The sequence below is a fragment of the Mauremys mutica genome, chromosome 18 (genome assembly GCF_020497125.1).
Source record: "Mauremys mutica isolate MM-2020 ecotype Southern chromosome 18, ASM2049712v1, whole genome shotgun sequence".
Classification (NCBI taxonomy): domain Eukaryota; kingdom Metazoa; phylum Chordata; order Testudines; family Geoemydidae; genus Mauremys; species Mauremys mutica.
In genome coordinates, this window is record NC_059089.1 from 19,674,437 (window position 1) to 19,688,193 (window position 13,757).

At 43.1% G+C, this 13,757-nt stretch overlaps 1 protein-coding gene across 2 annotated transcripts in view; it reads left to right on the plus strand.

The window, feature by feature from the left end:
* CFAP77 (cilia and flagella associated protein 77) overlaps positions 1 to 13,555 on the plus strand; it is a 95,396-nt gene extending 81,841 nt beyond the window's left edge. For both annotated transcript variants that reach the window (XM_044992920.1, XM_044992919.1), the window contains exon 6: positions 12,293 to 13,555. In XM_044992920.1, the coding sequence (XP_044848855.1) occupies positions 12,293 to 12,415 (123 nt within the window). In that variant the 3' untranslated portion in view covers positions 12,416 to 13,555. The remainder of the gene's footprint in view (positions 1 to 12,292) is intronic.
* The last annotated feature ends 202 nt before the right edge of the window (positions 13,556 to 13,757 follow it).

The following is a 13,757-nucleotide window of genomic DNA, read 5'->3' on the forward strand; positions in this document are numbered from 1 at the left end:
ACTGGTATAAAGAACCCCTCAGCATGGGCCAACATGGGGGGGGTAGTTTTTGCCTCTACATTGGTTTAAACTGCAGTTTAAACAATGAAGAGGATTTGTGGCTTCCTGAAGCTAATCTACTTGAACAAGTTGCAGAGTTTCGACCAGGAAATATGTTTTGCACCACCTTGATGTATGCCTCTTATGTCCTGCCTAAGTCTGTCCTATTAGCATATGTCAGTAATCATTTATCCCAGCTGCCTGTCAGCACAGAGCTGCTGCTGCAGCTAATGTCAGGGAAGGAACATGACCGATCGCTGTTAAACAGATTGTGTAAGTCACACGAGATACTGGGGCAAGCCTTTGCTTTATAGTTCCTCTCACCCTGGACCTTTCCATCACTAGTCATTTTTCAGTCTCTCTCTGGTTTTCTTTTTCACTCGCCCCCTTTTGTTTGGTCTGTGAGAGTAGCTGGGTTTTTATATAGTGCCCACACAGGCAGTCTCATGCGGTCTCTTTTCCCAGCTCTTCTCTATCCGCTCTTCCCTTGGTCCGCTGGGACGGTTTCAGCTGTGGGATCTAGGCCATAGCCAGTTTTCTATAGAGGCCCATCGATTCCATAATCCTTCTATTCCTTACTACATTAATCGGGAAAGTGTTGCTTCTCCCCAGCTGCAGACATGATTTGCTATCAGTCCATATGAGAACTTAGATTGGGAAAGACAAAGCTCACAGGGCTTCAGAGCATGGTGCCCATAAAGGGAAATTAAATCTTTCCATTGTGCGGCCATGAAACTAGTTACCTAGTTAATAGAGCAATAATAATACAACAAAGGAGATGCATGGTCCTATGGCTGACAGTTCCATGGCCATGTACCTCCACTCAGTGGTTTCCAATCCCTGGACTTCATACATATCTCCCTTAGTTATAACTTCATATAAGGGGTGGTGAAACAGTTCCATTAAAATACGAACTGGTCCCACAGTTGAACCACACTGAACCTAAGCGTTTGTTGGGCATGGTACAAGATATCTTCTTAACTCAAGCACTTTCTTGGTTGTGGTTAACTGGCTGCGGTCTTAGTGAAAACTGAATATGATGGCACAGGGAGGGGAGCGGATAGTGCTGTCCACTGTCGGCAGTTTAACATGACGCTGCCCTTAATCTATATAATATGTCCCGATGCTTTGGTGATGGGGTTAAAAAAAATCAGTTAATAAACAATGTAAATCTCAAGAGTCTGTTCTCATTAGATTTCCAACCCATAAGAGGTTAGGAGAAGCTTCTCATAAGGCTTAAGCGGCACCTAGACTGGATCCTATCAATTAGTGCAAGAAACTCTATGCACTCAGAACTGTTTGTAGACCAGTTTAAATTCTAATGGCTCCACTTCTCCCAGGCTTCCTACTTCTCTAAAGAAACCCTCTCCCAAGCATCACCTCTTGCAATCTTTGTTACTGCTCCTTAGCCAGCCCACCCTGGTCTCACCATGCCCCACTCCCGCACACCTTCAGAATTCTGCCTCTGAAGCAGAAGCCAGCCCTGCATGGTTCCTAAGATCCAGCTGAGCAGGGAGGTGCTCCAACAGAGATGAGGAGCTCCACGAATCAGACAGCCCACAGCTGGATTTTAACTATAATGGCTCTCCAGCTCCACCCTCTGTTTTGGGCGGTGTTCTGCATTACCCAGGGGAAACTCAAAAGAACCCCCTATACCTCCTGGCCACTGCTACATTTCCCCCAAGGAAGGCGGAGCATTTAAAGCTGTCTAGAGCGTACGGGTAAGGCGTATTCTTCTCAACCACACTAGCCCAGGGAATGGCAAGGAGAGAGGGTGATGGCAGTGCAGCAAATGGTTCTCGGCCTTGGAGCATAATGTTTTGGTCTAATGTGCCCCATAACACACATGGCACTTAATATACTGTCTTGTGTTATTTAACTGTGGATGGTAATTTGGGATTCAGCAGAAGGGTTGCTATGATACAAGACTGGAAGGCAGGAGATCCTGGTTCCACTCCAGGTCTGCCACAGCCTTGCTGAGACACTTGGGCAAATTCTATGCTTCAGTTTCCCCATCTGTAAAATGGGGACAATAACGCTTTCTCATCTCAATGAGGGGAGGAGGGAGGGTGGAAGGGTTGTAAGGTTCAAACTGATGTTTGTAAAATGTTTTGAGACCCTCCTCTGGAAGGCACCCTGAATGGACACCGATATTGTATTAATACTTAGCTCTCACATAGAGTGTGACAAGCATTAATCAGGCCTCAGCACTGCTAGGAGGTGGAAATTATTCCTGCGGCAAAGCTGGAACAGGGAAGAGAAGGATATTCAATAGCGGCAGTGGGAGAGCAAGTGGTGTGAAGCTTCCTCTCCCTTAATGATCAGACTTTGTCATTGCACGTCATCTTCCAGGTGCTTTACAAACATCGGACCTGACGTCTCATTGATTTCCACGAGAAATGAGCGGGCTGAGTGCCCTGTAGCGCCACATCCTTGTAATGGAAGGATAAGCCCTATGGTAATGACATTCTTCTTTTAAGCCTTTGAAAATGAGAGGAAAATTTCTTACACATTTTGCCCTGGTCACTTGCAGGGAGCTGCAGAAATTGGGCACACAGATCTTCAGCAGTCCTTAGACTGGACTCAACACTCAATCCACCTAGGACTTTCACCTGACCTCAAACTAGTGCTGGTGGGAGGGAGGGAGGAGGAGAAAATGAAGGAGCTTTGCTCTTTTCCACTAATTGCCTCTGTCCATTCTCCACAGCTCCACGGTTCCGTGACATTACATAGTCATTCAGTCACTAAAGTATAGACAAATTGACTATATTTTCATGTGGATTTAGGTTTCAGCCCCACTGCTTTAGAATAATGGCACATGCTATTAAGCTAACCATTTGATTTACAAGCTTTCATGCACTGTACAGTTTGTTCTTACTTAACAGCTCTTTGTGGAAGACTAACCCTGATTCCTGTCTCCTGGGCCCCCCAGCGCGGCAGTCGCTGCCCAGCTCGCTGATATAGCAGGGTAGTGGGGAGCCAGTGACACACCAAGGTGCAGTTCATTAGTGAAAGTTGCTGATCTGTGGTATTTTTACAAGACACAACAGGCAGTTGCTCTAGGCTTAACCCCTTGTTTATCCCAACAGGAAGCCTTTACCCACCCACCCAAAGAAGGGAAAGGACACTTTTCAATTGATTTGTTTCAGTTTCTGTTCGGTTCCTGGGTTCCGATTTTGCTAATGTCGCTCTCATGTGTCCAAGAATTTTTCTGTGACCCATTTTATTTCTCCTTGATAGAGCTTAGCCTTGAGGGACCACATTCTAGGGAGTGCAGGGAAAAACAAACCGGTGTGTGATTAGTAGACACAACTACATACATACGCTGCAAATGCAGGGGAATTCCAGCTAGGTACGGCCCAGAGAAATGCACCTTGCCCCCTTTAGACAATCTGTCCCTTCTAGACATGGGACTAAATACACAGGGGATTGTAAACAGTGGCCAGCCACTCAGAAGGGGCACGTGCATAAATACGCAGACCACCTCCCTTACTCATTGGTAGCATCTGTTATGCGCCGCTGCGATGCTGATCGTACAAGATGTGCAGATTGAGTTCTTCTGTAACTTACCAGAGGCGCCGGGTGACGTGAGCTGTTTCACTGCCCAGCACATATATGCCCATGACCACCCAGAATTTGGCCATAAATTTGTTTTGCCTTTAAATCAACCAAATTCAGATTATTTTATAAGGGATGTTTTTCCTTGTGGGCCTGAAGGTCAGGATTCCAGCAATGCCCTTTGTGCGGACATGCCATGCAACAGCCGGGTAATTCAATTTATAAGAAGGAAATGTGGGGCCCAAACCAAAATCCCAGATCCAAACATTCCCAAGCTTTAAAGAAGTTCGGCATCAGTCCACCCTTTGCAGTGCTAACTAACTGCAAGTCAAAGCAAACAGAACCACACAGTTCTTGTGTGTCCCCCATATACAAAGGAACCTTGTGCTCCCACGTAAGAAGCACACAGTGACATCTCTGCATTTATGCTGTAGGGGCTGCTCACAAAGCCTTTTTTATTGTTTTAATATCTTGCTGCTATATGGAATAGTTTGAAAAGGAAGAGGTCATGAAAATCTTGAGCTTCGGAAGAAGAAAAGAGGTTAAGGTAATTTTGGAGATTTAAATAAATTGGACTCACCACCTTGAATATTACCATGTGAGTTGATTAATCATGCTGGCATAATCTGACAGTGGTTGCCTAAAACCTCACCTTGTTAACAGGCAAGGATCCTGCTGGAAAGAATTGTGTTTTCCTGATATGCACTGGATATGAGGAAGGAGGAAGTGGCTTTTTAGAAAGAAGACCCAGGATGCAGGCTGAGCAGTCCTGGGGGAGGAACACTGGAGCAGCCAGAACCGGGGAGAAGGATTTGGCTTTGAGTTTTGTGTTTCATTTTGAGTTTCTTTTGCAACTAAAACCAAACCTTATGAAAGGAGTAAATTTTGACCCACAGCAATCTAATCAGTGACAACTCCAAAGATGACTAGCTCTCTGCAATGCACTGGGCCAGCTTGGCTTCTGACCTCATATCTCAATCACGGGTGTATCTGACCCTTTATCTGTTTAAAGGTCACCATTTGCCTGGTTGGTTTAACCAGAATTTAGTCCTAGGTGGCAATTCTGATTCTGGCAGGAAGCTGCTGTTGAAATATAGCATTTGTACAGCACCAAACACAGGGAGCGCCAGTCCTGATTGGGGCCTTTTGGCTCGACTCAAACATAAATGTTTAATAATAATAATAAGCTAGCATGTCAGTAAGCCAAAATTGGACGGTCTGGACTAGCTCCTAGTCTCAGTTGTACTAGTATAAATCCAGAATGGCTGTCAACTTGAGTGGAGTTACTCCAGATTGCACTGATATAAAAGAGAAGAATAGGCCCCTGTCAGAATAAATATACCTACACACTGTCATTGACACGCATTAGTGTCTCTTTACTCATTAGAAGTTTAAACTCACATAGGAATGCAGGCTCGCTTTCCAGGGAAAATATTCTTGTTTACTTGGGCACAAAAGAAAAAGAAAAAAAGAGAAATCCCACAACAACTTTGGACAAAACATTTGTCAACATGCACTGCTTTCCCAAACAGATAAAATAAGCTGCGCTCAATACACTATATGAATAAGCGATAAGCAATTGACAAGCAAGTGTTAGGATACCTTGGCAAAAGACTTAATTTGCAACCTAGCACAAAATCAAAGACACTGTCAACGGATGAGCAGCTCGCCTTGAATATGCCTTGCATTACCTGAGAAAGCACTGTCAGGTAAATTTCCAGTGAAAGTAATTAAGGAATCCCCACTGTATAAATTTTGCAGCAAAATTCTGGGCTCCAGAATTTGATTCTCACCAGGGATCTGATATCTGCTCTCAGCCTGATCCTTCGCAAAAATTAACAGTTGAGGTTTAATAAAAAAAAGGAGTAGAGTTTGTTTTTTTTATTCTGCACCTCTATTTCTGTCTAAGGAACTGAACTGACAAGCACAGCTCATGTAATCCTGCAATTGTCTTGTCAGAAAAGCCTTAGCCTGTGCTTAAATAACCAGTGTTGGATACATGTAATACACACTGGGCTAGCTGTTTAGATATGGCATTTATCTTCAAAAGTTTGAGGAGGACAGCAAAAAACTTCACACATCCTGGAGATCTAGATCATGCTTAGACAATAGAGTCATGGCCAAGAGAGCTTTCCATGCTAAGTTGCCAGTTGAAATCTAGCTCAGGTCAGAATATTGACTGACCAAGAGTCAATATCATCTGAGGGTTGTTCTGCGGACTACATGAAATGAATTGGTGGGTCTCAGTCCAGTTCCTAGTGGACAGAGCTCTGCATCAAATACCACTATGGCCTTTAACTGGCACCTTGTAGGCAATTTAGATGCCACGGTGATAGACGCTATATAAAAACCTAAGGCAGATAATCTCAGCAGAGGCACCAAAGATTGAATGGGCTATGGAAAATGGAGCTACCATTTTACCCTTAGAGGTGATCCTTCCAGATCTGGGTTGGGGCAACATGAGGGATTCTTACTACTGCCTGTGCAATCCTTGTTTTATGGCTAAACTGAGGACTTCAGTCTCCAGTGTTGGCACCAGCACTAAAATCACTTTGGTTTCCTCTAACACTTTTGCATAATGGTGGCCGATACCTCACTCAGCGTGGCAGCTCTGATCAGAGCCCCTGGTACTCCCCTTCCCATATATTTAATAACCTCAGTAATCCTATTTTCACCAGTATCCCTTTCCATGTCTACAGTGTAATTAGTAATTTCTCCCTTTGCATCTCTAAGCCCTCTTCAACAATCCTCAGTTTATCCTTCCTTCCCAGTGCACTGATGGCCCTCGGTGCTTTTCCTTCTCCACTGCCCTTCCAACTCTTTCTACTTCTCCTGATTGACACTGATGTAAGGGAAAGCCGGATCGGGTCCCGAAGTTCTCTGTTAAAAGGGGTTACCGTCTGATCAGAGAGGCCCAATCCGAAACCTAAACCCAAATACCTCTGAACCATTTGGAAGTTGATTTGCAACTGGTCCACTTCCACTGTACGTTCAATGAACCAGGCCAAAAATCTGAGATCCAGACATACACACTGAACTTTGCAGCTCAGACTAGCTCTTGTTTTTGATGGGGGGGGAAAAAGTCTATGTTTTAAATTGCTTTTCCTCCACATTTTGTTAAAATAAATTGAGTGATTTTAGTGCTGGAAGATCCCAGATTGACAGCCCTGGAGACTGAAGGCCTCAAAGTGTCCATAGGATAAGGTAGAGGACAGGCAGTATGTAATCTTCCCCATACTAACACCTCCAGGGCTGAGAGGGTAAGCTCAGTATCCATGTTCATTCAAAGACTTGTCCCCTTCATTGGCTACCAACAAGGGTTGGCAGCTGGTGCCTGTTCTGCTGGTGTTTCTCGTGCTGGGGACACTTATCCATGAACAAATGGACTCAGACCAGTTAGCTTTCAACATCTTTTTGCAAATGTAATACAAATCATGCCCTCGGCATGCACTGCAGGGTACCTCCATCACTACTTTCACTATGAACTAAGCACATGCAAATGCTTTTTAAAATCACCTGACATTTCATACCATGGGTCCCTTTCTACCTTCAACACAGGACACATTTACCAACAGGTTTGTTGGTCTAGAGAATAGGCTCTCAGTTAAGCCCAGGACCTCCCGCATGCTAACTCCCCAGGATGCTCTGACAGCCAGCATAAAAGTTATCTGAATCCAGTAGGCTCGTTTGTCAAGGTGAGCTGGATGAAGTTCCAAATGGGTGACTTCCTCTAGAGGAGTGGTTTTCGATCTTTGGTCCACAGACCTCTGGGGTCCGCAGACTGTGTCTAAGATATCCAAAGGGGTCCACGCCTCCGTTTGAAAATGTGTAGGGGTCCACAAATGAAAAAAGGTTGAAATCCACTGCCCTATGCCCTCCCAAGGCCAAGTGACTGTTGGTGCTCAACTTAAGACATCTTAAAGGGCCCTAATTTTCAGCAAGTGCCAAGCACCTGCATTCTGCCAATCAGCCCCCTTTAAAGTGTCTCAAGACAAACAGAAAAATCACTAGTCACTTTTGAATATCTTCATGTTTTTGAACCAAAATAAGAATTATTCCCCCCACACACACACACACACGCCATTGTGTCTTTTAATCTCTTTATTTTCCTTTTAATTAGAAAAGAAAATGTGGAATGTGAGGAGGGAAATAACCCTCCATTTATTTAACTTGCTAACCACTCTACCTACAGTAATAGCCACAGTATTTATAACCCTAATAATCCAGATGCAAAACCCTCAGAGTCTGGTTCAGCTGTGGACAGAATAACATCTGCTTTAAAAATATCTCCTGCTCTGTAACTTGTCATGGCATTTGTTGACAACCCTACTGAAAGCAGCTCTCAATGTGACTGTGAAGGATCTTTCAGTACCTCTCTCTCTTTCCCAGACAGTTTTTGAAAGGGAGGTGCTGGGGCGGGGAGGGGAGGGGGGGGGAAAACCATCAATACAGGGGGAAAAAGGCATCAGCAGCCAGCATCGGCTGATGAGGCTCCTCACCTGGGCCCTCAGCGCACCGCCTCCAATTAAATCAAAATGGTTTGTTTTTAATGGTCTTTTACACTGACAAGTGGGCTATCATTCCAGGCCCAGATAGCTGTCAGGGAGCTGAGGCAAATCCTCCGTTGATAATGCCCAATGCTTCCAATTAGGAACCGAGGCCGCTCCTGGCGTGCTAACGATTCCCCAGCCTCCCCCTAGGCCCCTTCGGCGCTGGCTGTTTCGTCTTCACTCCTCCTCCGCCGCAAATTACTGACACAAAACGGAGGCGCCCCGGCGTCTCCTCACCACGCCAGGCCCGGGCCCTGTTGGGTTTAATGAGGCGATGGAAGTTTTTGCGGCTCTTTCGCTAAATTCTTTTCTTGTTTGACAGCTGCTCGAGTGTTGACCTTATAAAAGATTTAGTGTTTCTCATTATTTTCTGTCAAGCTTCACAAGTGATGGCTTCACGGAAATCATTTGCATCCATATATGTGTGTGTGTGTCTGTGTTTGTCTGCATGGGGATATTGTGTATATAGGTGAGAGTGCACGTGGGTACTTGTCTCCCATATTGTGTTATTTTCCACTGGAAAGAAATCTATAAATATGACAGTGTTATTTTGTGTAGATTTTTTTTTAAGAAAACTTAAAAGGGCCTGCCTTTGTTAGGATCCTGTAAATGAGCGATGCTTTGGAAAGGGAGTAAAGGTTGTTTTCCTGTAATGGAAGCTTAAAAAAGGGTTTTGTCACCTGCTAAAGGGATTAAATCAAGTGGGTGATGGGGAAACAAGGGGGAGTCTGGGGGCATCCTTGCTGTTAAAATGAAGAGTCAGACAGGGAATGGATGCTACTTCCCCATACGTGTGTAATTGGGGATGGAGCTTACAAAAGGAACAGGTAAAACTACATTTCTTTGCAACTGGATGCAGGTCCTTTCACTGAGGCAAGAAAAGCCCTGACCCCATTCATTCCCCACCTAGCATCCCATAACAGGTTCATTCTCAAAAGCAAATCCTATCAAATAATGTAATCCAGTTATGTCAATCAAATATTCTGCCACTCTCCCATGCAGCCCTGTTCATTAATAAATACTACTGATCACTTTATACATTCAAAGGGCTAAAGTGGTAATATAAATGTAGATTTCTAGTAAACAAACAAATTTAGTTCCTATATACTTGGAGCAAAATAAAAGTCTCGGGGCAGATCCTCAGAGTCACTCCTTTGACACCAGTGGAGCTCTGCCAATTTTCACCAGCTGAGGATCAGGCTCTCAATCAGTGTTTATTGTCTTTATGTGTCGTTCATACTATTTATCCACCCTCCATTAAAAAGATAGATCGGCCTTTACTTGCAGTGACTTTTGCACAACAATGCTAATGCTCAGTAGGTGATTCTTTATATTTTTCTCCCTTCTCAACTAAAAGGACTTTGTATAATTGAGAAATGTATGTGGAAGTAACCCACAAATATGCATCTCTGATTTTTCATAATAAGGGTTTTCCCCTGTAATTCTTGGCTGTGAGGTCAGATGTTAAATACAATCCAGCTGCAAAAGGCTTGTATAGATTCTTGGTGTGATCTGACATTAAAATATGGTTTCAGTTAAAAGTTGCTTTTAATGAGCTGAGTTGAAAGTAATTACAAGTATAAAACCCTACAACATATGACATTTAAAAAAGCACTTTGTACATTAGCACCCGCTCACATGACTTGCTTCAATTTGTGTATCAGATGTGAGACTTCGGTATTACAGTTCAAACACCATCAGAATAATGGTTTAGATTATCAGAGTTCTCTAGAGAAAATGTTATTTGGTCCATCATTTAAAATGAGAATTAGAAGTGGAACAGCCAGAGATTAGGATTCACCAGTTTAGCATTGACTTCTTGTACCAACCTCTGTCATATCATGACCTCTGACATAAAGCCATCCCAGTCTTGACTATAATTACTGTCCTGGGACTAATCCATACTTCTCAAACGACCCTTGTTATCAGAGGACTTCTCATTTTTAGGGGCAAATTTTGCTTTAACTTACACCTGGTGCTTCCCCACTTATTCATGCTGAGGTCAGATGCCTTAGGCTGTTCGTAAGTTTGTGGAGGGCTCTCACTGTTCTCATTGTTCCTACATTTGGGTGGTGTTAGGGTGCAATCTCAGTGCAAAGTTCCCAGGTAAGCCAGCCTCAAACACAACCAGGAGTTGGTGTTATAGGTCAGGAGGGTTAGTTCCAAGTCCACCTAACTGCAACACGTTCAGATGCTCTGGAAGCTGCTACGCTTGAACTATTACCCCTGTGAAAAGTAGCCCTCCAAGTTTCGGGTGTCAGCCTGTGCCAGGAAGTTAATGTAGGAATTTCAAATCTAGGACTAGTCGCATTCAACCATAATCAGCATTTACCCTGGGTAATGCTAATAGAATGCATCCACTTCTATTGTAGTTTATACACAGGACACCAGAGTACTGCTGTTCACTTGTAGGAGATCCTTACAAACCTAGGAACAAATCTGCTTAAATAACACTTTATTTCTCTTCTGTCATCTTTATATTTATGAACAAAGGACCCTGCATGAAAAGAGGGATTTTCCCCCCACCCCTTACGCATTCCCCTGCTTCTGTGTTCTGCTAGTGGTAGTCATTCTCACAGCATGCAATGCCAACGTCACAAACTATATCATGACTTCAGCTAGGGAATGAAGAGCTCGAGTGGAGGAAGTCAAGTCAGGAGTCTGAGCTTCTGGACTTTAAGTGCGATGGTAGAGAAATACCACAAGTATTTATATATAAACTAGAATTGTTGCAAAATGTTTCACACAGTCTAATGGAAAATTAATACCATTGCATGTGAAAAAAGTATATTCAAGTGATGTCTTTGTCCCTAAAGTATTTGAGTGGAATTTTCAAAAAGCACACAGCCCTGGTTCAATGCTACTTCAATTCAAGTCAGTGGTAAAACTCTCATGGTTTTCAAAAGGAGTAGAGTTAGCCCAACAATAAACACGTTTGAGAATTCCAAGCTCTGACTCTTGAAAGAAACTGAAAAAATGATCAAATATTTTAAGAGAAAACACATTAGCTTCTTGGATATCTCTTCTCTCAGACACATTTTCTTCTCATAGAGAGATTTATTGTGTTACAACTGTGATGCTGAGACACTTATTATGGCCAAATTTTTCAAATTGGAGTGTCTACACTTAGGCACTTAAATCCATAAGAAAGCACTTAAATACCTTATTTTCAGAGTTGCTGATAATCTAAACCCACCCTTTGTCTGCCTTAGTCTCTGCCCAGAAGGATTTACAATCTAAATAGGCAATCCCATACACCCACATACATGCATAGACATTGTATATATTTGCTGTGTATGTACATGTACACACACCACCACCACTCTCAAAAAAGTCATAGGAACTAACATGTCATCTGCCAGCTATCACCCTGATCACTCTTCTTATATGTTCCATCCCGTTCCCCCATGCTATGTCTTCTTGCCTATTTAGGCTGTAACCTCTTCATGGCAACAGCTGTCTCTTAAGTATGTTTGTACAGCACCTAGCACAAGGAGGCTCTGATCCTGACTGGATCTTCTAGGTGCTACCATAACAACAGTATTTTCTCTTGTCTTCAGTGTGAGGAGTGGAATGCATGCCACACCTCTGACTATGAGCCCACTTATGTAGGGGCCAACCTTTAGCCAGGGACATTTGAAAATGTCAGCTTAAATGAGTGATTTGTTGTATTGAGTATCAGAAGGGTAGCCGTATTAGTCTGGATCTGTAAAAGCAGCAAAGAATCCTGTGGCACCTTATAGACTAATCTATAAGTCTATAAGGTGCCACAGGATTCTTTGCTGTTGTTGTAATGAGGTTATAGGACTTGTTTCTGGAATGTTAACAAGATTATCTCCGTGATTAAATACTCATCAGCCAACCAGAGAGTTAGTCTTAATTTTAAAATTGTTAATTGACAGAGTAAAAAGAATGAGGAGTCCGGTGGCACCTTAAAGGCTAACAGATTTATTTGGGCATAAGCTTTCATGGGTAAAAAACCAACTTCTTCAAATGCAACTTTCTTTAGAGTGTGGAATCATGTTCTGAAAAAGACTGAAGCCGATGAGCTAAACTGTAATCTGTTTCCAGTTCATATTACAAGTTTCTTTTTTTTGAATTTCTGCTCGCTGTAACCAATCATATATCTGCTTCTTTCATTGTAGGTTGGTCCTCATCTCAGTACCTTTCCAGACCGTGACGCTCATAAAAAGGCGTTCAGTGTCTACCACTCAGAAATACCTGTGAGATGTGGTCCCCTTGCCCAGGGCATATATACAGCCGCCTGAAAGCTCCACAGAAGTCAATGATTGAACAATGTAACATGTTAGAATACTATGTTAGCAATATAAGATAGATTTTTATTCTAGTGTACAATTATTTTTTCAAGTTTAGAAAGGCTACATTCATGTTGATGTAACTGAATAAATCAGAACATTTACCAGTTTCTGGCTTCCATATACATTTCTTCACTAGGAGCATACACAAGCATTTTAACCAATCTTATCATATCAAATAAGAACATAAGAACGGCCCTACTGGGTCAGATCAAAGGTCCATCTAGCGCAGTAGCCTGTCTTCTGACAGAGGCTAGTGCCAGGGGCAATGAACAGAACAGGGAATCATCAAGTGATTGATCCCCTGTCGCCCATTCACAGCTTTTGGCAAACAGGAAAAAAAATCCATTACTGTGGTCAGGTTAATAATGCCACAGTGCATTTCTCCCTTGGATTCAAAATGGTAGCACAAAGCCACCCTTACCAGCTTGATTACATAGCATGACGACACTGAAGATAGCTCTTCTTTCCTTCATAGTACATTAGACAGGAGTAACGTTCCCTGATTTATATCTTATCACTGATATAATTTTTCCAATATTTTCCAATTGATAAATAAGTCCTCCGGTAGGCCCAACCTCAGAACAGCACTTAATGGTGTATTTAACTTCAATAGGACTTAAGTACGTGCTTAAATACTTTGCTGAATTGGGGCCTCAGTGCAAAGTAACTCTTTACGTGGAGCCAGACAATGATGACATTTGTACTTGATTAACTCTTGGCTCTTTGTAGCAATCAGGCCTGTCCGTTTTCCACAGGGCTGCCAAATGAATTTACAAGCTCGCCCAACCTCAGTACGAGTAATGGCTATTAGTATTATTTCCTATACACATTACAGTAATGCACTTGGATGCCCCATTGTGCTAGACACTGTGCAAACACATATGAAGACCCAGACCTGCCCCTAAAGAGCAGCAATAACACTGGCAAGTTAAAAAAAAAGGCCACTCCCAGTGGGATGCATCACCTTAAGGAAGTGCCTCTCAATAATGGGTCTGATCACTTCAATTGCTCTTCTGAAAAACTGTTCCCTGCATAATGAATCACTCCTGTGTTTTCTGCTTCTCAGCTCTATTAACATGTCTCACCTTGTACCAGATATATTTAAATACAATGTTTTAAACATCTGTTTGCATCATTCTTTTCTCACTGAGGGCTTGGCTACACTTACAAGTTGCAGCGCTGGGAGTTACAGCGCTGGTCATGCAGCTGTGGAAGGGCCAGCGCTGGAGTGTGGCCACACTGACAGCTACCAGCGCTGCAGTGTGGCCACACTTGCAGCACTTTCCAGCGC